The 22,770-nt window shown below is 45.6% G+C and overlaps 1 protein-coding gene across 1 annotated transcript in view; it reads right to left on the reverse strand.

Moving 5' to 3' along the window:
* Window positions 1-3,702: 3,702 nt before the first annotated feature.
* LOC126336828 (ionotropic receptor 75a-like) overlaps window positions 3,703-22,770 on the reverse strand; it is a 120,282-nt gene continuing 101,214 nt past the window's right edge. Inside the window, exon 10 of the mRNA XM_050000929.1 lies at window positions 3,703-3,880. Coding sequence (XP_049856886.1) covers window positions 3,703-3,880 — 178 coding nt within the window. The remainder of the gene's footprint in view (window positions 3,881-22,770) is intronic.

Raw genomic sequence — 22,770 nt, forward strand, 5'->3', positions numbered from 1 at the left:
ATTTGAACCATCAGACGCCATCGTCCAGCTGCAAGCAGCGAGTGTGGCCGACCACCGCCCACCGCCCACTGTGGCCACCCACATTGTTGATCCACCTACTGTGAAGAAGACGACCGCCCCGAAACAGCGCGGGAGAAGCAATCCAGTGCCCTGGCCAGGGGGGCTGCCTTGGATCTGCGATGAGAAGCCGGCCAAGGGGGGCTGTAACGTGTCGGATTCCGGGATGTTACTGCCAAGCACAACGGGACGAATAAGAAAAGGTCGCCGCTGTACATCGTGGTAGTGGGAAATGCGACGGATGACAGCGACGTCTTTGGGATAAGGAAGCTCTTAGGTCTTCCTGTGACTGCCGAAACTCTCCCCCTAGGCCTGGACCCTAAGCGACAGTGCTTCAGGTGCCAAGCTGAAGGACATGTGGCTAAATACTGCCGCAACTCACCACGGTGCGTAAGATGCGCCGGCGCGCACGCCCTCGCCTCTGACAAACGACGAGAAGAGGCGCCAACTTGTGCTCGCTGCGGCGGGCCACATGTGACAAACTGGCGTCGCCAGCGACGGCTGCGCTGGAGACGAGGCGCAAACCGAGAAGACACGACGACGGCGCTGAAAGTCGTTGCGGCTGCGGTTGCACAGCAGGTGCCGTAAATGCAGGAGATCCGCGCCATGCTGGTGGCCGCGGCGGAGGAGGCGACTGCGGCCTTCAAAGCCGCCATGGACGCAGGTAGGGCAGAGGCCGAGAGGCATGCAGCCAATTATGGCAACTGCGCTCGCAGATGGCGCACGACTTCTGTGAGGACGCCACTGGCGAAGAGAAGACACCTGCCGCCGCTTCCATTATGGAGCAGCCGGCGGAAGAACACACCGCGGCGGACACACCGAACACACCGAAGAAGAAAACGGAAGCCACCGCAACAGAGCCGAAGCCCAGCCCTGCTGTAACGAGTGGACGCTCAAGGGCATGAGCTACGTCGTCCGCTATGCAGGGAAGACTCAACCGCGGCCCTCACTGACCCTGTCAGCGCAGCCACCGAGTGAGGTGCCACTACGCGACCGCACATATCCGAGCGCTTGGCTTCGACGCTCGCCCACAAGACACCAATGGGTGACCTGGGCCTTCCCCCCGTGCCAAGGCACCACTGACGCAGCGCGGCAGGGGGCTCTCACAGGCCAAATTGCAGCTCACCGTGCTGCAGCACCGTCACGAACTGATCTCTTATGACGAACATATGGCACGACACGGTATCCGCTTGCATGATACCCACTTCTAACTTAACCCATCCTTGTATGACCTATAACTGTCGGTAAGACATCCGCTACCTCTCTTACTACCCGATCTCAGAGGTTTTGTTTTTCATTGGCGCTTGCCTTGGCACTTTTTTCCCTCTGCCCTTCAAACCGCTACCCTTCGTTCGACTTTCGACCCAATCCATCTCCAGATGAGCGCGTATAGATGGTTAACCTTAACCAGACGTACGCAAACATCGCAGTACCCACATCCTGCGACACCTCACTTTACTGAGAACTAAACCTTATGGAGAGATGGCACCAGACCTTTTGAGTTGGCCATCATCCAGGTGTGGGCTTGGAGGTGCTCCACCTCTCAAAAAAATTTAAAAAAAAAATGTAGGTATCACACCATCTTCTGTATGCAATGACGTTACAGCCCCTTCAGTGGTTTTTATTTTACCGCCTCCGGTTCATTTCTTTATGAATAATCCTAATAGATCATCGTTGTAGATAAAATATTTGTTCCGGAAATCTTCTCTTCAAATTTATCTTGGAGAAGGGTTATGTCTGCCGAACACGCTCCCTTTTCACGTTGCTTCAATAGGCAATATTCAGCGGAACCAAGAGCACCTCTGAAGATGTCCAATGAAACTCTGGACGAAATGTACGAACAAAAGAGTTTCTAGACCAAGACCATAGAAACTGGAAGAAACACCAGGAAATAATTTTTTTATAGTACCGTATTTTAAAAGCTTTTATCCCATTCTGGTCTGTACGGTCTGTCGTCTATGCTCCACTTGTTTAGGGCTACATCGGGACAAACACTCTTGGAAAACGCTTTCTATAGTTTAAATTTATATTCGACTGTAACGTCTTTCTGATCTGTTAATGTGGCATAACGTGCAGCGTGCTAGCTGCTAGATAGGGTGGCTTGTTAACGACTTTGGGTCTGGTATACCAGACTACCTGCGTGTACCTTCAGACTGTTTTCGACGCTCGTTTAGACAAGTGAATGTCTAGTTCTCGATCTCTGCCTCATGTAAAACATGAAAATACACTGAAAAATGTTTGCAACGGTCACAAACAGTTGGAGCACACTGCGCTTCCCTCCCTAAAGTTAAATGGCAACAGTTAAATTAAAATAAATTTTCTAAATTATGTAAAGAGAGCAACCCGCTCGAGAGGATAACTGCCGAGAAAGAGAGATAGTCAACACATTGCTCTTTTACAGGAACGATTTTGTCGCAACTAGCAGCGTTTTCAGTTATAAAGTCTCCTACCTTTTCAGTCATGTGCTTAAAATCTCCTAGTATTAGGCAAATGTGAGTTCCAACCAGGAAGCAGTTTTTGTTCTACAACCAAGCAGAACTCCTGACCTCCTTGGCTAGAACTACTCCTACTTTTATTTTATTGCTGCGAGTATCTGTGAGCCCTTTCCTCCTGCCCAGTTTCTAGCACTTTGTCGATAAGCAGGTAGAACATTCTGGTAGTTTTGACGACAATTTTAAGAAATAATATTATCCTTAAGTATGACAAGCCTCGGCAAATACTGAGAGGTTATTTACTATACAAGGCATCGGAATCACTACAGTATGTGATAAAGCTTAAGCAGAGGACGTTATGAATACAGCGGTGTCCAGAAAATGTAATTATAGAAGTTAAAAACTGTAGACAGACATACAAAAAAGCAAGAAAATAAAAAAAAATTATTCCACAAAAACAGGTAATTGTCGTGACTCTTCAGATAGTTCCGACATATACATAAAAGCCAAAACCATTGATACAGCAAAGAAAAAAACTGTTCAATGAAATTCATTGCTCGTATATGTATCGCTTAACGGAGATGGCTGAGAATAACAAATCAATCTCGAACTCAAAAATTTTCTAGAAATTTTTTTTGGTATTTTGGAAAAAGAGAACGGATAAAAAGCACAGTAAACGGAAAACCAAAGTTAGTCATAGTTACAAAATCATTATAGCCATGAAGCATAACTAACGTCACTGACTAATGAAGATTGCACTGTAAATATAAAGCATCAACGAGAATGAACTGTCATTCCAGCTGTCAAAAGTATTCAAACAAAACTTACCTGATTATAGCGATCTAGCAACAAATAGACAATATGGGAATCTATTCCAGCTAGATGTAAGTACGTATGCAAACTGACCTTTCTATAAAAGTTTTCTAAAAGTAAGTAGACACTTCAAATGTAACATCTACAAGTTTACTTGCGAATGGCGCTACAGCCGAAACAATCTTGTAGTAAAGAAGAAGGATTACTAATTAAACAATTTGCAGCTTACCTGGAATTATTCATCACAAAACTTACAAACCGTAATCCACCACAGAAGAATAGTAGCATAGCATATTGACCTGTGTCTGGTACATCTGTGTGTAAGTACAAGGCTTTAACTACCAGTCCACGCTACTAGCTGGATGCACTGCAACGCACAGCGCTTCTGCGTCCATTGCACTCACGTCCAGAGAACGAACGGCCCCTTGAAGTCAATGGCGTCGAGTCGCTCTTGCGTCATCACCAGTCCAGTGACGCTGATATCGACGGTGCCGTTTGCCAGCAGGCCGACCACGCCATCCATTGTTTTGTTTTGCACTACTGCCAAGCCGAAAGATGGCTTGGAGTACAGCACGATGCTAGAACAGCGTTCAAAACTGGTTGCTTGAATTATGTCAGTAGCTTCAGACACGCACTAACATAATGTATACCAACAAACATCAAAACAAACAAGGAAACTGAAAATTTTTGTTTGTAAGAAAAAAATGTAAGTTGTAATTCTTTTCTCAATCATATTTAAAGACAATATCGGTCGGTGCCATCCTATACTGATGTCACGTTGTTGAATATTATCTGAAAACAAATTTCAGTCACCAACTTTCTCTTCCGAATGCGAAAATATTTTGTTGAGCCCAACCTACATAGGTAGGAATGATCATCAAAATAAAATAAGAGAAATCAGAGCTCGAACAGAAAGGTTTAGGTGTTCGTTTTTCCCGCTCGCTGTTCGGGAGTGGAATAGTAGAGAGATAGTATGATTGTGGTTCGATGAACCCTCTGCCAAGCACTTAAATGTGAATTGCAGAGTAGTCATGTAGATGTAGAAACGAAGTGAAACCAGTTAATCAGTCAGCCTAGCCGATATCATCAGAAAAGACATCATATAAGCAAAACATGTTTTTATTTCTCAGAATTGAGAGTGGTTAAGGTACGGTTGTTACATGGTTCTGTTAAAAACCATATTTTCAATAAGGACTACAGAACGTTTCGTATCCTGCCACAATATCGAACCTAGAGAACAGTTGCTATGGCATATTCCTGAAAGAACTGCGACGTCAGTACACTGAGTACGTAAGTTACAAACACATGAGAAGGGGTGGGGAGAGGAGCAGAAGGGAGGTATGAAATGCGTATCTATAAGGTTCATGAGAGCACAGTACATAAAAATTCTTCCCTACACAGTTTCACACAAGTAAAGTACGTCACATCTAGTAATATATCTATAGTAAGCCTGGTACATAGTTCAAGTTTCCACCGCTAGCTGACAATGTCAGAATTTCTTGACTGGCGTCGTGTACAAGTCGCCAAAAATAAGCTCAATGAGTTCCTTTCACTCGGAATTACATTCACTTCAGTATCAATACGAACATGTCATCGTAATGGATGACTTGAACATAGACCTGCTAAGAGACACTCCCTCCGCAATAAACCTAAGAAGATTGTTTAGCTGCAATAACATGAACATTCTTCCATTACAGTCTACACACCATATGGCGCACAGTCATACTCTTATAGACGTAATCGCAACGAAACAGACTGACAAAGTAAGAGATGTTGGTCAAACATCGTCCCCTCGCCTCTCAGCACGTGATGTAATATTCCTGGCCTACTCTGTGCAGCCCCCCAAGGAACAAATCGCGTTACATAACTTGTAGGAACATGAAACTATTGACCTTGACTCCCTAACAGCCGTTTGCTCAGAAATCTCATAGCATCATATAATCAGAGAACCTACAATCGACGGCAAAATTAATGAACTTGGTGATAAACTCACTGCCCTCTATGACAAACATGCACCTGTATGCACAATCCCTGTAAGAAAATCTCCTGCTCCAGCTCACAGCTGAATTACATCAAATGATGATGCTGCCCACAGGTGTTTCAAGGCAGATCCGAAACCCGAGCGTTTCGAAGAATATAGAAAGCTACGGAACAGAGTGAAACAATGCATTCGCAATGCTAAAATCAGTCACGCTCGCTCCCTTGTATGCAGCGATCTGACGCCCACGACTCTATGGAAGAATCTCCGTCGCTTGGGGGTCGGTAAGGAAAAATCGGAAACTACTTTTTATGTCTCAGCTAACGAATTAAATGAATTCTTCTCTGCACCTCTGAATACCCTCATGGCTGATAATTACCGTTCACAAGAATCCCCAAACAGGATAACTAACAACGATACCTTCCATCTAAAACATGTAACAATAAATACGGTAAGAAAAGCAATAATGAGAATCTCTTCCGATGCAATAGGCAATGACAGTATCAGTATAACCATGATTAAGAATGTTGCCGATATCTTAGTACCTGCCTTAACTGACGTACACTCCTGGAAATGGAAAAAAGAACACATTGACACCGGTGTGTCAGACCCACCATACTTGCTCTGGACACTGCGAGAGGGCTGTACAAGCAATGATCACACGCACGGCACAGCGGACACACCAGGAACCGCGGTGTTGGCCGTCGAATGGCGCTAGTTGCACAGCATTTGTGCACCGCCGCCGTCAGTGTCAGCCAGTTTGCCGTGGCATACGGAGCACCATCGCAGTCTTTAACACTGGTAGCATGCCGCGACAGCGTAGCCGTGAACCGTATGTGCAGTTGACGGACTTTGAGCGAGGGCGTATAGTGGCCATGCGGGAGGCCGGGTGGACGTACCGCCGAATTGCTCAACACGTGGGGCGTGAGGTCTCCACAGTACATCGATGTTGTCGCCAGTGGTCGGCAGAAGGTGCACGTGCCCGTCGACCTGGGACCGGACCGCAGAGACACACGGATGCACGCCAAGACCGTAGGATCCTACGCAGTGCCGTAGGGGACCGCACCGCCACTTCCCAGCAAATTAGGGACACTGTTGCTCCTGGGGTATCGGCGAGGACCATAAGCAACCGTCTCCATGAAGCTGGGCTACGGTCCCGCACACCGTTAGGCCGTCTTCCGCTCACGCCCCAACATCGTGCAGCCCGCCTCCAGTGGTGTCGCGACAGGCGTGAATGGAGGGACGAATGGAGACGTGTCGTCTTCAGCGATGAGAGTCGCTTCAGCCTTGGTGCCAATGATGGTCGTATGCGTGTTTGGCGCGGTGCAGGTGAGCGCCACAATCAGTAATGCATACGACCGAGGCACACAGAGCCAACACCCGGCATCAAGGTGTGGGGAGCGATCTCCTACACTGGCCATACACCTCTGGTGATCGTCGAGGGGACACTGAATAGTGCACGGTGCATCCAAACCGTCATCGAACCCATCGTTCTACCATTCCTAGACCGGCAAGGGAACTTGCTGTTCCAACAGGACAATGCACGTCCGCATGTATCCCGTGCCACCCAATGTGCTCTAGAAGGTGTAAGTCAACTACCCTGGCCAGCAAGATCTCCGGATCTGTCCCCCACTGAGCATGTTTGGGACTGGATGAAGCGTCGTCTCACGCGGTCTGCACGTCCAGCACGAACGCTGGTCCAACTGAGGTGCCAGGTGGAAATGGCATGGCAAGCCGTTCCACAGGACTACATCCAGCATCTCTACGATCGTCTCCATGGGAGAATAGCAGCCTGCATTGCTGCGAAAGGTGTATATACACTGTACTAGTGCCGACATTGTGCATGCTCTGTTGCCTGTGTATGTGCCTGTGGTTCTGTCAGTGTGATCATGTGATGTATCTGACCCCAGGAATGTGTCAATAAAGTTTCCCCTTCCTGGGACAATGAATTCACGGTGTTCTTATTTCAATTTCCAGGAGTGTATTTAATTTTTCCCTCGTGAATGGAATATACCCCACTGCATGGAAAAGAAGTATAATTCGACCTATCCCTAAGATCGGTGACCCGCAACTGCCTAGTGACTACCGACCAATTAGAATACTGCCTGCTGTTTCCAAAGCACTTGAATATATTGTTCATGACCAAATCACTGAACACCTGCATGAATTCAGCCTATGACAAATTTCAATCCGGTTTCTGCAAACATAATAGCACAAACACTGCTCTAACTGATGACCTGAAATATGCCATCGACAACCGAAAGGCAACAATTTTGACGAAACTGGAATTCAGTAAAGCTTTTGACACTGTTAACTTTGACATATTGCTCAGAAAAATGCAACAGCTTAATTTCTCAGGTAATGCAATGAATTGGTTTGAGAGCTACTTAAAAGACAGACAACAATGTGTTGTCTGCGTAAATGAAAAATCTTCTTGGAAACATGTTTTCTGGGGAGTGCCACGAAGATCAGTCTTAGGACGGCCGGCTGGTTGTAGCCTATCCTCAATGTTATTCAATCTGTACCTTGAGCAAGCAGTAAAGAAAACAAAAGAAAAATTTGGAGTAGGAATTACAGTACAGGGAGAGTAAATAAAAAAATTAAGATTTGTCTATGACATTGTAATTCTATCAGAGACAGCAAAGAACAAGTGAACGAAATGGACAGTGTATTGAAAGATGGATGTAGGATGTACATCAAAAAAAGCAAAACAAGGATAATCGAATGTAGCGAATTAAATTAGGTGATGCTAAAGGAATTACATTAGGAAATGAGTCACTTAAAGTAGTAGATGAGTTTTGCTGTTTGGGAAGTAAAATAACCGATGATAGTCGGAGTAGGGAGGATATAAAGTGTAGACTGGCAATCGCTAGAAAAACATTTCTGAAAAAGAGAAATTTGTTAATATCAAGTATAGATTTAAGTCTCAGGAAGTCCTTACTGAAAGTATTTGCATGAAGTGTAGGAATGTGTGGAGGTGGAACACGGACGATAAACAGTTTAGACAAGAAGAGAATAGCAGATTTTGAGATATGGTGCTACAGAAGAATGCTGAAGATTACGTGGGTAGATCACGTAACTAATGGAGAGGTATGAATAGAACTGGGGAAAGGAAAAATGTGCGATAACATGACTAAAAGAAAGAATCAGTTCGTAGTACACGTTCTGAGGCATCAAGGGATCACCAGTTTAGTATTGCAGGGACTGTGGAAGGTAAAAATCGTAAAGGGAGACCAAGAGATGAATACACTAAGCAGATTCAGAAGGATGTAGGTCGTAGCAGTTCGCCGAGATGAAGAAGCGCCGGCCGCGGTGGTCTCGCGGTTCTAGGCGCGCAGTCCGGAACCGTGCGACTGCTACGGTCGCAGGTTCGAATCCTGCCTCGGGCATGGATGTGCGTGACGTCCTTAGGTTAGTTAGGTTTAAGTAGTTCTAAGTTCTAGGGGACTGATGACCACAGCAGTTGAGTCCCATAGTGCTCAGAGCCAGCCATGAAGAAACTTCCACAGGATAGATTAGCATGGTGAGCTGCATCAAACCACATGCTCTGGACTGAAGACCACAACAAACAACAACTGTGAATATTAGGAATCCGATAAAAAATCAAATCTCCGAGATCGACGAGGCCGGAAAAAGATCCTTACTAGAACGGAACTAATGACGATTGAAGAGAATCTCTCAATGTGACGGAAGTGCAACACTTCCACAAACTGTTGCAGATTTCCATGCTGGCCCGTCAACAAGAGTGAGCACGCAAACCATTGAATGAAACATCATCGATATGGGCTTTCGGAGCCGAAGGCCTACTCGTGTACTCTTGTGATTGTATGACACAAAGCATCATGCCTCGCCTGGGCCCGTCAACACCGAGACTGGACTGTTGATGACTGGAAATATGCTGCCTGTTCGGACGAGTCTCGTTTCAAATTGTATCGAGCGGATGGACGTGTACGCTAATGGTGACAACCTCATGATTCCATGGACCCTGCATATTAGCAGGGGACTGTTCAAGCTGATGGAGGCTCTGTAATGGTGTGGGGCGTGTGAAGTTGGAGTGATACGCGACTCTTGATATGTCTAGATACGACTCTGACAGGTAACACGTATGTAAGCATCCTGTCTAATCACCTAAATCCATTCATGACCATTGTGCGTTCTGAAGGGCTTGGATAAATCAAGCAGGACAGTACGACACCCCACATGTCCAGAATTGCTATAGAGTGGCTCCAGGAACACTCTTCTGAGATTAAACACCTTCTCGTACTCTTACAGATTTATGGACAGCCCTGCAGGATTCGTGGTGTCAGTTCCCTCAAGCAATACTTTAGAGATTAGTCGAGTTCATGGCACATCGTGTTGCGGCACTTATGCGTGCTCGCGTGGGTCCTGCACGGTATTAGGCAGGTGTACCAGTTTCTTTGTCTCTTCATTGTATATGGCACCTTGCTAAGTATTTATAAAAACCAAGAAATTGGTAATTTAATAACATTTCGGGCCTTGGTTTTAATAAATTCTATCGAACAGATTAAGCTTTCATGATAATTACTTATCTGGCGCAAAATATACAGTTCCATTAACCAATAAGCAAGTGTATGAAAACAAACGATTTTAATCTAACCTTCGGACTTTTTATTTTACAAAACTCGGTCATTTCAATCGGATTCGTACTTTGATGTAACTGTTATTGTTGCCAAAGAACACTCTGCTGAAATTGATGTGGAGGTTAATTTTGGATCAACAATAATGTAAAGTTTATGCATTAAGTTGTTGTACTCACGCCCATCACTCATCTCGTCAGCGCAAGCTACCCCCACCACCGCGGCCTGCACATCCCTCGGCCCATACGCGGAGTCAGTGGAGGGGAGAGGCGACAGGTATATACACTCCTGGAAATGGAAAAAAGAACACATTGACACCGGTGTGTCAGACCCACCATACTTGCTCCGGACACTGCGAGAGGGCTGTACAAGCAATGATCACACGCACGGCACAGCGGACACACCAGGAACCGCGGTGTTGGCCGTCGAATGGCGCTAGCTGCCCAGCATTTGTGGACCGCCGCCGTCAGTGTCAGCCAGTTTGCCGTGGCGTACGGAGCTCCATCGCAGTCTTTAACACTGGTAGCATGCCGCGACAGCGTGGACGTGAACCGTATGTGCAGTAGACGGAGTTTGAGCGAGGGCGTATAGTGGGCATGCGGGAGGCCAGGTGGACGCACCGCCGAATTGCTCAACACGTGGGGCGTGAGGTCTCCACAGTACATCGATGTTGTCGCCAGTGGTCGGCGGAAGGTGCACGTGCCCGTCGACCTGGGACCGGACTGCAGCGACGCACGGATGCACACCAAGACCGTAGGATCCTACGCAGTGCCGTCGGGGACCGCACCGCCACTTCCCAGCAAATTAGGGACACTGTTGCTCCTGGGGTATCGGCGAGGACCATTCGCAACCGTCTCCATGAAGCTGGGCTACGGTCCCGCACACCGTTAGGCCGTCTTCCGCTCACGCCCCAACATCGTGCAGCCCGCCTCCAGTGGTGTCGCGACAGGCGTGAATGGATGGACGAATGGAGACGTGTCGTCTTCAGCGATGAGAGTCGCTTCTGCCTTGGTGCCAATGATGGTCGTATGCGTGTTTGGCGCGGTGCAGGTGAGCGACACAATGAGGACTGCATACGACCGAGGCACACAGGGCCAACACCCGGCATCATGGTGTGGGGAGCGATCTCCTACACTGGCCGTAGACCTCTGGTGATCGTCGAGGGGACACTGAATAGTGCACGGTACATCCAAACCATCATCGAACCCATCGTTCTACCATTCCTAGACCGGCAAGGGAACTTGCTGTTCCAACAGGACAATGCACGTCCGCATGTATCCTGCGCCACCCAACGTGCTCTAGAAGGTGTAAGTCAACTACCCTGGCCAGCAAGATCTCCAGATCTGTCCCCCATTGAGCATGTTTGGGACTGGATGAAGCGTCGTCTCATGCGGTCTGCACGTCCAGCACGAACGCTGGTCCAACTGAGGTGCCAGGTGGAAATGGCATGGTAAGCCGTTCCACAGGACTACATCCAGCATCTCTACGATCGTCTCCATGGGAGAATAGCAGCCTGCATTGCTGCGAAAGGTGGATATACACTGTACTAGTGCCGACATTGTGCATGCTCTGTTGCCTGTGTCTATGTGCCTGTGGTTATGTCATTGTGATCATGTGATGTATCTGACCCCAGGAATGTGTCAATAAAGTTTCCCCTTCCTGGGACAATGAATTCACGGTGTTCTTATTTCAATTTCCAGGAGTGTATACACCACACCACCCGCCTACCCAGGACGTCAGTCAACAGGAGTAACCTGATGATGATGGCACGTTACACTGTCGAAAATTCGTTCAACAACGTCCAGTCAACCTGGCTGCATGCCCGAGAGTTCTTCAAGCATCTCATTCGCCGGGAAAATCTGCGAACACACATAAGATTCCTCTACGGGGAGGAAATGGTACAGCAAGTGAAGAAGCTTGATAAGCTTCGGAACAAGAAACAACGGCTTCTGAGTGCACTCGTCTCCTTGAAGAAATGCCGTGACGTCCGCATTGTACCAAACTTTGCCAAAATCGTACACCATATCCAGACACCTGCGGCGAACCGAATTACTAGAAGAGCTAGCCTGGCCCTAGTGCGTGAACGTATCAGAGACACACGCCGCCAGCTCGTCTCCATAGGGCGCAAACTTTTTGCCCTACATCTAGAACTGGCGTCCCTGCTCTCTCCCGCCTTGCATCAAATTAGCCCAAACAGGAGACTAAACGCACGGCTATGAATCTTACAGGGAAAACCATCGACAACGCTGCGTTGTCCGTCCTAGAAAAAGGCTTAAACTTTGCTCCAACACCAGCAGCAATCCCTGTCGCAGAAATCATCAGCGGAGTGGAACAAGTCGCCTCCAAGCTGCCAGCCGACGCGGCGGGGGAGTTACGACGGGAAACGTGCCGCACACTCGCCAGGGCCGCGCCGCTGAAACACATCTCCAGAAGGGCCGCTCTGCGTGACGATCCAGAAAGTGTCGTCCTCCCAGCGGATAAGGGGAACATAACCGTTCTACTAACGGCGGCAGAATACAAAGAGAAAATGTAGAAGATCTTGGACGACCCTACTTACAGGAAGATTCGTCGACGGATCCAACCAGTCGGATACAGCGCAAGACGATTGAACTTCTTTGAAGTACCTTTACAGAAGAGACAGCGAAGAAACTTCGGCCGCGTGCTGCTGCACCACCAAGACTGTACGGACTCCCAAAGGTACACAAGATGGGCAGTCCTCTGAGACCGATAGTGAGCACTATAGGAGCGCCAACATACCAGCTTGCCAAACACTTGACCGCAGTATTGAGTCCATTGGTTGGCAAATGCGAGCACCACATCAAAAACTCGGCTCATTTTGTGGAATGTATGGGGAAACTCAAGTTGGCCAGCTCAGATCTTATGGTCAGTTTCGCTGTTGTATCACTTTTCACGAGAGTTCCACTCAAGGATTCGCTGGATATTATTGAGAAGAAATTTGGGCCCACATTCACGAAAGTATTTAACTTTGTGCTCACGTCAGCATATTTTCTTTCTGATGGACATTACTACGAACAGACAGATGGCGTACCTATAGGTAGCCCTCTGTCACCTGTGGCGGCCAACAAGTACGTGGAAGAATTTGAGGAGAAAGCGTTACAATCAGCACCACTACAACCAATAGTCTTCTACAGATATGTTGACGACACTTACGTCATTTGGCCTCACGGGGAAGAGATGCTCCAACTGTTCTTACAACATCTGAACTCTATCCACCCCCATATTCAGTTCACCATGGAGGGGGAGAAAAACGGGCAGCTACCATTCATGGATGTTCTGGTACGGAAAAAGCCTGATGGAACACTAGGACACAGCGTCTACCGGAAGACAACCCACACGGATCTATACCTTCACGCCTCCAGCTGTCATCACCCGCCACAAAGAGTAGGATTGTTAAATACTCTAGTTCACAGAGCCCGTGTGATCTCCGACGAAGAAAGCTTAAAACTGGAACTAGATCAACCACAAGGATGTGTTCCAGAAGAACGGCTATAGTCACCGCCAAATCCGACGCGTCTTCAAGCAGAAAACCACACCACAGCCGACACCTGATGATGATCCACCGAAAGCGACAGCCTACATACCATATGCGGGCAACGTATCTGGAAAAATAGGCAGGATTCTAGGACGTCATAACATCAAATGCGTCTACCACCCGCCGCCAAAGATCAAGGCCCTTGTAGGGACAGTGAAGGGCGATATAGGATTCTGGAAATCTGGAGTTCATTTCATACCGTGCGAGTGTGGGAAAGCATATGTGGGGCAAACCATTTGCACCATCGAGGATAGGTGTACTGAACACAAACGGCACACCGATCTCCAACAGCCTACAAAATCTGCCATCGCAGAACATTGCCTCGAGGCAAATCATCGTATGGAATACGAGAACACAGAAGTCCTGCACAACACATCCCGCTTTTGGGACTGTGTATACAAGGAAGCAATTGAAATCCGGCTGCACGAGAACCTTATTAACAAGGACAACGGATTTCAACTCAGCCAAGCGTGGAATCCAGAAAGTAAAGTTCTGCAGGAGCAGCGGAAACGGGGCACCACACCCGCCGAAGGCGGCATGCGTACTGACGCTCATCAGTCATCTCGTCAGCGCAAGCTACCCCCACCACCGCGGCTTACACATCCCTCGGTCCATACGCAGAGTCAGAGGAGGGGAGAGGCGACAGGTATATATACCACACCACCCGCCGGCCTTGGACGTCGCCACAGAAGCCTTTAACCGGAAAGGGTATTGTGGACTAGTGCTGCTAGACGTAGCCAAGGCTTTCGACAGTGTGTTGCACACTGGACTACTGTACAAACTGTACACGTTAGGATTTCCAGGCCATGTCGTTAAGCTCCTGAAGAGCTACCTAGCCAACCGCACATTTTGCGTCAAAGTGGACACTGCGAGGTCCTTAAAGCGCACCATCAGAGCTGGAGTACCACAGGGCTCGGTGTTAGGCCCAATACTATACAACCTGTACACAGCCGACACACCATCTGCCCCACAGACCCAGACAGCCCAATACGCCGACGACACGGCATTCTTCGCCGTAAGTACAAATAGGAGGATAGTGACGACAAGACTCCAAAATCTACTACAGCAGACGGAAGCCTGGGCCAGGAAATGGCGGATTACAATAAATGGGGAGAAGACACAAGCGATAATGCTCACCCAACGGAGAGGCAAACGCAATCCTGTCCACCGCCCACGACAAAACAGACAACTGCGACTACACAGACACGACATCCCATGGAGGGCTACGGCCAAATACCTGGGAGTCACCCTTGACAAAAGACTGACATGGCGCGCACACATCGACGACATCAGACGGAAGGCCAGCGCCAGACTCAACGACATTTACCCCCTACTAAACACCGAAAGCAGCTTGGCGGCAACTACAGGAGTGAGGCTGTACTGTACGCTTGTCCGCCCTACCATCGAATATGCCTGCCCAGTCTGGGGCTATGCAGCCAAAACGCACCTGCAAAGGCTGCAGAGAGTCCAAAATCGGGCACTCAGACGGGCAATTCACGTCAGGACGCGCTTCCCCACTGCCGACACCCACGAGGCAACGGAAGTAAAGATGTTGAAAGATAGGTTCAGAGAACTCGCGGTAGCATTCTACCAAACAGCGAGCCACTCTGAAAACCAACTGTTAAACAACTTAGGGAATTACAACACCGAGAATTTAAAATACAGGAGGCCTAAATGCATCCTCAATTAAAAAGCAAATTAAACATTAACACAAAATAGCGGTTCACAGAAATCAGCATGAAAGCAAGGGTATAACAAAACGTAAGGTGCATGTCACATGCAAAACTTTACTTACAAGCTTGGAAGAAATGTCAAAGGGCAAAGAACGTCCACCACAAGACTACTCAACGTCAGAGTACGTCAAATATGCGTAGAGAGAGGGGCCTTGGACGTCAGTCGACAGGAGTAACCTGATGATGATGGCACGTTAAGCCGTCGATAATTCGTTCAACAACGACCAGTCAACCCGGCTGCATGCCCGAGAGACCTTCAAGCATCTCATTCGCCGGGAAAATCTACGAACACACAAAGGTGATTAAATTTTCAGTTGGGCTGAACTTAGGAAATCCATTGTCCTAGGCACTTATCAGAGACACGCTTAGCCGGAGATCTTACCACTTCAGACGCTTTCCGCGGACAGACTGCCATGGGCCCCTACCGAGGGTGCTTCACAGATACAAACGGAAGTGACCAGAGAGGCAGCTTCCTATACCAACATGACAAGGGACGGACAAGACCATACTAAGAATAGAAACCTCTTTGCTTTTAGAAAGCGTAGCTACCTGTTCTGACGTTGGTCCGTCTGTTATCTATCAGTCAGGCTTGTCTGCTACCATCAAGCATGCAACTAGAAATACATTTGCTCATTCATTCTTTCACACAGAAGGGAAGGGGCATGATAGTATCTTATCATATACAGAATATAAAAGAAAGCGGATTTAGGTTCCGTATGAGACTGTGTCACATGAATCACATATAAACTGTGTTTTAAAGTGTAGTAGTGTGACAGATCGTTCTTGATTATGGGTAAAAGTAACACGTTCCACTGCTCAGTCTCCTCCTAGATAGTCAGAAACACCGCAGTAAATTTAGAAGTGGAATGTATGCCGTAAATGACAACAGATTTAAGAAATTAACAGGAAAGGAATCCAACAGAGACCTTTCAATAATATGATACCAAATGAGAAGAATTGGAAGGAATTCAGTGGGACATCATCATGTACATCTAGAAGTACAATCTGCAGAAACCGCAAATACTGCTGTCCGGTTAGTTTCTGTGGTAGGAACTGTGGTCCAGTTACGTGGTCTCCCATCAGTCATGCTTAGATATTCAATGAATAACGGTACTGATGTCGTGATATGTATGTTGCATCAGGATTGACATCAGCCCAAATGTGACATTTATGGTAGCTAAAAATACCGTCATGAGTAAAGCTACCCTCGTCCGTGAATAGAAACTGTTTACAAGCAGGGGATTCAGGGTACTCATTGGTAGAAATTCTCTCTGATAGGAGGGAAGTCTGCGTTTTTTAGGGCTCGCACTCGCTGGAGATGATATGGATAGAGTACTTGGCGTTGTAAAATCCGCTACACACCCTGCTATGACTCAGGACACTCTCTTTGGTCTCAATCCTTGTTGAAGTACCCGAACGTTCGTGTGCAATGCGTAACACACTTATGTAACGGGCTAAATGTACGCCTCTTGGGCTGCCTGCGGACAGGAAAAGCTTCTTCATACAATGATACAGTCTCAAGGGCATTGCCATTTTCTTTGCCATACATGAAGTACATGTCAGCGTACTCTTCATTGGTGTAACCTCTGGCCATTGTGCCTTCATTTTCGTAACTGATTTTAAGTCTGGTACGGTACAGTGACAGAGGGGGAAAAGGAAGTAGTTTGCGCCTGCGTAAACACACAGATAATTGATCCCAAACCTTGAGATACGAACCTAAATACCGCTATATCCAATAGAGTTTACAGATGGTTGTCAACTCGAATTAATGGGTTACTTCAGTAACGGTTGATTTGCGGACTCATGTTAATTGGGGCTTTTTAGGTACTTTTGGCTTGTACTTTCCATGTGTTTATTATTGACCATCGCTTCTGAAACACCTTCTATACACCATCACTTCTGAAACACCCTGATACGATTTAAATACCATATCCAAAGAACTGCTACTAAAACTGTAAGTGTTTAGCATATTTTGTAACTGATGATGATAGATGACGTAAATTGAGTAAAATCTCCACAGAAAATTCATGTAGTTTCTGTGCTTTTCGGCAAAATAGAAAGCTTATACAATGAAATGAGCTTATTTAAAAAGTTAAATTTTGCTCTAACCCGTAATATTACTTTATGAATATTGCTAAAGATACCCATAACTGTAGCAAGTGGCGCAAGAAGTTTCTCTGAGTTAAAATTATGTAAGAACTTTTTACAAAATATCTTAATACTGTTGCCATTTTAGCAATTGAGCACCAAAACTGCTCGCCAAATAAATTTAAAAGATGTAATAAGAAAGTTTGTAGAACTGAAACTAAGAAAAAAAGCTTTTGAGATTTTAACACAGTTCATGTTACCATGTTTCATTTTCAAAATAATAGTATTTTAAAATGTAAGATATACGTGCTTAACAAGTTGTGTAAACATTTTCTTAATTAATTTCTGCTGTTTTTGTACTGCTTGATCATTAATATTATGATATTTGTTTCACTCTAGATATATCCTTTTATTAAATTTCAAATAAAATGATTTTATTTTTATTGAAAATTAAAAATAAGTACCTTTATTTAAACACATATTCATTTTAAATTTATGTGTGTATTCTTAAGGGACAGAAATTTGTCTTTTTGTCTGGGGCGACGTAGATGCTAGATTGGGCCCTGATGAAGCACGGCAGCTTGTAATGGTGAGCGCACTGCATCTGTCCTTAACATCACGTGTAAGCATCTTTTGAAGTTCTTGTGGACGAAAATTTTCTGTTCTCCATAGCAGGCTGCTGGTGAAGGTACTTTAAAAATTTGAAGTTCAACCCGTTGCAGCAAATATGGTAGTTCTGGTTCCACTGACAGCCGTTGTACCAAATAATCCTCGACAGTAGGCATATATCTCCCCATAAACCATATTTGTTGTCGATGCTCCAACGTCTGGTTTGAAATCTGTGCGGAGGCTCAGTAAGACCATTGACAGTGCCGAAGTCCAAGGGTTCTCATGGCTCATAAGCGCAGCTTTTATAATGCTCTGTATCAGTGCTCTACCATTCTATTGCTGGCAGGATGAGAGCTGCTTGTATTATGGTGTTGGAGCCAACACGAGGTGGATAGTATGAGGAACAATGTTGATTCATATTGTCGCCTATGATCCATAATGACAAGAGTTGGACAGCTGAAAAGAGAAACCCAGTTCGTTGAGAAGGTCCTTGTTGATGTTTCTGTTGATAGGACACTGGTGTTGTCTCTGCCTGGCGAGTGTATCTTTCAATAGCGATTAATATGCAACGGTACCTGTCTCATGGCGTTAAGAGGCCCACGAGATCTATGTGAATGTGAGAGAAACGAATTGTTGTTTTTTGAAATTCCACCACTGCTTCTATAAACGTCTGCCAACATTGCGTTGTTGACACAATACATGTGTTTTTGCTCAATGTCGACTGTCTTTTTTTATACTGAACCACACGAATTTCTCCATCTTTAGTTAAATGCTGGCTTTTGTGATTGAGTGGATGAGGTTATGAATGATGTCAGAAACTCTCTTCGTAGCGTTTTAGCCACAAACGGTGTGGGTGAGGGTTTAGACACATCGCACCAGATCAGGTCCTTGGTACCTAATAATTGTACTTGTTTCCGCGTTGGGGAGGCATAGGATTATTCTGCAAATACTCCAGCAGCCGTTTGTAGTTTGCGCTGCCCTGAGCTGAGTGTAATTTGTTGTGTAAGACGTAGCACCTATTCTGTACGGAAAAACAGATACTACCTTTTATGCCCCTCTTATGTGTTCTACATCTGTTGTAAATGGGCCGTAAACTCTAACTGCCCAAATTGTTGGGAAGAACAACCCTCCTTGAGTTTGTTGAAAATTAAGTTGATTTGATCTGTCAAAAGTATCACACAAGTTCAAAAATGGCCAGCAGCTCTCAGTCGTATGCAGTAGAGTTTGTTTGGGCCTCTGTCAGTTTATGGTGAAAAAAAAAAACCTAAAGGTTTCCAGCTCTTCTCGATATATTAATGGAGAGCAGCACTGATAAGCTGCCGCCTAGCTTCTACCACTGCTGCCAATGGCGCAGCATGGACTGGCTTGCTCTTAGCAAGCTGGCTTTTACCTTTTCGAAGGCATTCTGCATCTCTGGTATCCACGGCAGGAAGCGTCTCCCGTGTTGTATGTAACCTGGCAGCGCTCCAGGTAGGTGTCTGCAGTAGACATTAATCATTCCCAGAAATATTTTTAACTGCTGAAATTCCGTTTGATGAGGAATGTTCTTAATCACTTCTATCTGCCCTTTGAGTGGACAAATATTGGTTGCCAAATCTACGTGTTCAAGGAAAGTTACCTGTTTTTGGTGCAGAACACGCTTTGTTTCATTTATTATCAGCCTGTTTTTATATATCCTGTCAAATAATGCACTGAAGTGGTTCTCATACGATACAGCTGTTTGGGAACACGTCAAAATACGACTGATATAGACAAAACATAAATATAGCCCCACCGCGCGGGGTAGCCGGTGGTCTAGGGCGTCTTGTCACGGTCCGCGCGGCTACCCCCGTCGGAGGTTCGAGTCCACCTTCGGGCATGGATGTGTGTGTTGTCCATAGCGTAAGTTAAAGTTAGTTTAAGTAGTGTATACGCTTAGAGACCGATGCCAGCATTTGGTGGCCGAGCGGTTCTAGGCGCTTCAGTTTGGAACCCCGCGACCGCTACGGTCGCAGGTTCGAATCCTGCCTCGGGCATGGATGTGTGTGATGTCCTTAGGTTAGTTAGGTTTTAAGTAGTTCTAAGTTCTAGGGGACTCATGACCTGAGATGTTAAGTCCCATAGTGCTCAGAGCCATTTGAACCATTTATTTAGAGACCGATGGCCTAAGCAGTTTGATCTTACCACAAATTTACAAATTTTACATATTTAGCCCCCTTAATGCTTCATCCACAAAATTCTGCCATGACTGAGCTGCATTTTTCACCCAAATGCCATATGTTGGTGCTCGAAAAGGCCAGAAGGTGTTATTATTACGGTCTTGTTAATATCTTCTTCTGCCTCAAGGATATTATACTCCTTTCTACAGTTATTGTACCTTTGGCTAACAGATTTGTGGAATCCCTTTTATTGAAGACTGGGCAGCAGGTAGGAAGGGTCCATGCATCTAAAGTGTTGTAATCTCTACATGGCCTCCAGGTGATGCCTTTCTTTTTCACTAAATGTAATTACGATGTCCTCGGGCTGCCAGGTGTTTGTGATGCTTGCTTACAACACTTCTTTCAATTCTGCCTTTGTTGCAGAAAAGCTGTCAGGTGCCTATCTCTGTGGCCATCAAAAGATTGTTCATGTGGGTGTTGTCTAGATATGGTACGCCATGGTATGCAGTACATTACGTAGGTGGCCAGCATTTTCCTGTCTGGCCACTGGTAAAACCGAACGAAGGGTGGGGCAATGGCCCTGATAGCACTTCTGCCCATAGTACCTCTGACCTTCTCATTACCCATCTTTATCTGTCCCTTCTGAGATTGATTTCCAGTCTCCGGCAGTGAATGAAATCTTCTGCCAATAACATTAGCTAGCTCGGACCATCAGTTGGGCTTTTTACTGAAACACAGGTCAACATTCTTTTCACAGCTGCCGTATGTTGTAATCAGCGAGTTGTAGGCTGCGGTAAGGTAGAGAGATGCTCCTGTTATTGCGGTTTTGCTCTGTCTGAATGGTAGTGTACTTACGTCTGAACTTGAGTCTGTACAGCCGTTCACCTTCTTGTCTTTCACGTACAAATCGTGTGATAATGTAAATAAGCATGTTTGATTCGCTGCATACGTGGTTGTGCTTGATTTGTCGCCAATAGCTGGGCCAGTCTTGAATGCTGTGTCTTGGTTATTTTTGACTGCGTCATTGACGGTGCTTCCATCACATACTATTCGGCACTATTGTGGAGAATTACACTACTGGCCATTAAAATTGCTACACCAAGAAGAAATGCAGATGATAAACGGGTATTCATTGGACAAATATATTACACTAGAACGGACATGTGAATACATTTTCACGCAATTTGGGTACACAGATCCTGAGAAATCAGTACCCCGAACAACCACCTCTGGCCGTAATAACGGCCTTGATACTCCTGGGCATTGAGTCAAACAGAGCTTAGATGGTGTGTACAGGTACAAGCTTAGCATTCTGTATTACTTCGTTTCTTTATTTCTAACATTTTAAAATTGTACGTCGACTTTAGATGACATGTCAATCATAGATGTTCTTATCTGTATTTAGTGAACGTATTTTCAGTTATGTTTTGAACATTGTCCCGCTACACTTTATTAACTAATGTATCGCCGCACGGGATATCGCATTTTAGAGAGTAAAGTAATATGAAGTATGTCGTTCTTCTTTTCAAACATTCACATACCCATTTCTTCGTTCCTTATTGTCTTTTGGGCATGCAGTTGCAGTAATTAAAGTAGACACAAATGCAGTGATCAAAAATAAATGATTAGCGTACGTTCGTATTCTCTTTACATCGTTCCTTCCTTGTTGCTCCCATGGCGATGGACTGTTTCTATCTCAATCAGTAAGTGTGAAAGGAAGCTACCGTACAGACAGAGGTATCTATATTTATACTTGGCAGAACTAATTACAAACTGACATAATCGTCGGTATTGTTTCCGTTTCCCAAAAGTTATAAGTAGTTCGATTTCGGAAAAGAAGGTCTGTATCTGGCCAAGATGTCGAAGAAGAAGGTCCCTTACGTACTGGTTGTATCGAGTAAGATGTGGAGACGGTGGTTTGAAAGCGGACAGAAGTAGTAAGAGGAAGGGCGTCCCTTACCTGAGGGATCGCTACTCATGCTACCTGGCGAAGAGGCAAGTGTGGCAAATGTCCGGCGTGGCAAATGTCCGGCATTCAAATCGCCACATCTCAATATTATTGAGCCTTTGTAGACATTTGGAGGGAAAGGTGCGTGATGCTTATCCACCTCCATTGTAGTTATCTGAACATGCCTTTTGTGATATACCTCTTGCATTTATTGCTTTTATGTTTTAGTTTTCTTTAAAGGCAAAGAGAAAAGGTGAACGGTAGCCCAGCGTAGAGTCTGAGCCTACCGTCATGTATTTTTGATTTTCAAATGTTAAAGAACGTAAGATGTTTTTCCTGTTGCTCGGTAAGATGAAGGACTCGCTCTCTGCTAATGAGCGAAGGTAGAGCGTAATCAGTGGCACCATTTTGGGTTGAGAGAATAAGAAAAAAAATCTGTTTTTTTTTCATGTATGTAGAAGAAATAATACATTCTTATTTCGTTCGTGAAAAATTGAGTTTTTATTCCAAGTAGTTCTGTAATATAGAAGAATTCGAGAAACCCACCTGTGTACTTCGGAGCTCTTACGAAAGGAATGATCGACACGGTCAAGATTTTGTAGTGGATACGGCGATCGGACATAGTATTATTAATTGGAAAGCATAAAACTACAGCAAGAGAAAGACTGTTTCGTCCATGCAGAACTAATACGAACCCATTTACAGGCACAACCCAGCTTATTATACTCGTCCCAGCGCCGAAAAATTAATCTCATTATCTCCATATATGTAAACATTTATTATATATATTTTATTATATTATCCACTGTGTTACAGGAATAAT

Source organism: Schistocerca gregaria, chromosome 1 (assembly GCF_023897955.1).
Source record: "Schistocerca gregaria isolate iqSchGreg1 chromosome 1, iqSchGreg1.2, whole genome shotgun sequence".
In the NCBI taxonomy this organism is placed as follows: Eukaryota; Metazoa; Arthropoda; class Insecta; order Orthoptera; family Acrididae; genus Schistocerca; species Schistocerca gregaria.